Source organism: Cynoglossus semilaevis, chromosome 10 (assembly GCF_000523025.1).
Source record: "Cynoglossus semilaevis isolate Cse_v1.0 chromosome 10, Cse_v1.0, whole genome shotgun sequence".
Lineage (NCBI taxonomy): Eukaryota > Metazoa > Chordata > Actinopteri > Pleuronectiformes > Cynoglossidae > Cynoglossus > Cynoglossus semilaevis.
In genome coordinates, this window is record NC_024316.1 from 15150124 (window position 1) to 15152919 (window position 2796).

The 2796-nt window shown below is 40.5% G+C and overlaps 1 protein-coding gene across 1 annotated transcript in view; it reads left to right on the top strand.

Moving 5' to 3' along the window:
- mical1 (microtubule associated monooxygenase, calponin and LIM domain containing 1) overlaps positions 1–2796 on the top strand; it is an 18702-nt gene that overhangs the window by 4807 nt on the left and 11099 nt on the right. Inside the window, exons 4-7 of the mRNA XM_017036049.2 lie at positions 485–592; positions 742–837; positions 989–1144; positions 2542–2642. Of these exons, the coding sequence (XP_016891538.1) occupies positions 485–592; positions 742–837; positions 989–1144; positions 2542–2642 (461 nt within the window). The remainder of the gene's footprint in view (positions 1–484; positions 593–741; positions 838–988; positions 1145–2541; positions 2643–2796) is intronic.

Genomic DNA, 2796 nt, shown 5'->3' on the forward strand with positions numbered 1-2796 from the left:
TGTTTTAATGTTTCATTTCTACTTGTATTTCCATAGCATTAGGGAAGAAGTATTTTTTTTCTAAATTACTAATTCTCCAGCCCTGCGGTCTAACAAATGTATTTCCATGGTCACCTTTGGGTCATGATCTACCAGTTGAGAAACACTGTAACCTGCAGTTGATAAGGTTACTTCATCAACATGATAATATGATCAACTGAGAAAACAATGGTACTCAAAGATATTTAGAATACCTGTGACCAGCAATATACAGAAAATGTTTTTTTAACTGTATTCAGAAAGGTTGTGTCTTGAGTTTTTTTTTATTTTTATGATGATTAATATTGATCTAAATGAATCCCATTTACTCATTATTAATAAGTATATAATATAGAGACATGGACTGTGGCTTATACATGGAGCGGCTTAATTTTTTTAAGATTTTGAAAACTCAGAAACATCAGTCACCTAACTGAAGACTGACATTAACATGTGTGTTTTTCAGGCATTCGTCAACTGCAGCTGATCTTATTGAAAGTGTCCCTTCTCCTGGGAGTTGAGGTGCACACCGGAGTGGAGTTCCAGGGTTTGATTGAGCCCACAGGAGAAAATGGTAGCTGCGGTTTTCAGTTAGAAATAGATTTCTAACTGTGTTTTGCTCAGTTGTGGTTGTTATGGTGCAGCAGCAGTCATTCGCTGATTCACGTCAGTCACTCGTGAGGTGGGGTACAAACCATTTCTTATGTGTTGTGCTTCTGACAGGCTGGATGGCCAAGCTGCACCCTGCCTCTCATCCGGCTGCGAGTCTCCAGTTCGATGTCTTCATCTCTGCTGGAGGAGGTAGATTTGTTCCTGAAGGTGAGTCAGCCATAAATGTCTCAATCTACAGTCGTCAAATTCTCTGTAAACACAAACTTCCTCTGGTAATCTTGTGCAACAAATGGTTATACACCACTCTGTCTTACTAGTCTGTTTTTTCTTGTTTTCTTGTTCACAAAATAAATTCCAGGTTTTAAGCACAAGGAGCTGAGAGGTAGGTTGGCCATTGGAATCACGGCCAACTTTATAAACAGAAACACAGCTGCCGAGGCCCAGGTGGAAGAGATCAGTGGTGTGGCACGGATCTACAACCAGAAGTTCTTCCAAGACCTGCACAATCAGACAGGTAGCAATCAATGTCGGTGACATTACCAAGGACAAAGATCAAGCATTAAAAAGTCATTACATTAAAAGCCAGTTCAGGTTGGAATTAAGTCTAAAAATACGAGAAAACAGAAGGATAGACCTCATCTCACTGCTGTGTTCGGATAATTACATTAAAGCTAAAATTTTCAGGCTACTGTTAGATTTAGGATATTTCTTTAAGTTAATTTATCTAACACGTGTGAGTTCTTCTGTTGTGGCACATGAATTATTATGTGCTCTCTAAAAATACATGAGTAGCGTGACTGCTTTTGTCTGCTTTATATTCTTCTGGAGTTGAGTTGCGATCACCACGGAATCAGGAAACGAGTGTTTACTCTGCTAGTGTGACTTGAACGCACTGTGTGGAGGAAACAGATTATCTGCTGGTAGTCCGTGCTTCAACGCTCGGTTGGTTTATTCACTGATAAGAAACTGAAATCACGGGTTCTATTTACAGGAATCACAGGTCACCTTTACAACCTCGATTACAGTCATTGATATCACTTTTGATTTCACTCTCTTCCTGCTACAGTGTGCTTGCTGGTGCATCAACATTTCTATCCTTCAACTAGAAAAACCAGAAGAAACATTAGCAAACAATGTAGGGCACGGCTCCACAGTATGAAAGATTAACGTTTATTTTCAATAGCAAATATAAATGTATTGTGTGAACTGCAAGTAGAACTGGGCCATGTGTGCAGGTAAAAACGTCCCACCGTGCCATTTATTTTTAACCAACAAGAACGCTTTTGTCTGCTGAAAAACTTTACTTGATCCACTACAGTGAAAGGACCTCCAGCCAAAGTCCGAAAGAGTGAAGTGTTGTGTGTGTGTGTGGTTTTTTTTTTGTTTCTTTTGAAACACAATAACAAACACACCCAGGATTATTGTTCTGAGTCAGAAATGTAGCAGCAAATAAGAGGAAGGCGAATAAAGGAAATGCTAGTTCAATCAGGGGAATTATTACCAGAATAATCAATAATCAGGCTGAAGCACAGATGTTTGCACCATACACTTACTGTTTTATTTGAACACCAGATGGAACCAGAGCTGCTTTACCTTCACTATAGACACGGTTCCCCCAACATATTAGCATTGTTTTAAATCTCACTGCTGTAGAATAGCATCTGCAGTGCAGCCTTATTAGAGGAAGCACAGGGTCACCTCAGCTATCATTCTTAATACACTAATTTCTCACACTTTAGAGGGTCGCTAACCATTATTCCACCACGTGGCACAAGTATACACATAGCGCCTCCTGCAGGGCAACAGAATAATCTGCGTGTTTGTAAACAGTAAACAATACCTCTCTCTCTCTCTCTCGCTCTCTCTCTCTCCCTCTCTCTCCCTCTCTCTCTGTTCCATTTTTCATTCCAGGTATTGATCTTGAGAATATTGTCTACTACAAAGACGACACCCACTACTTTGTCATGACTGCCAAGAAGAAGAGCTTGCTGAAGAAGGGGGTCATTAAACAGGTGAGCACAACACATCCATTACCAAAGAAAAAATCTGACTCCTATTGGCACCAGTTACAATTTTAGTCCATGGAGAGGAAACAACCCCCTCCTCACCCCCTGTCCCCCTCCCTCCCTCCCTCCTCTCTTCTCTTTCTCCAGCTTGTCTTAGTCC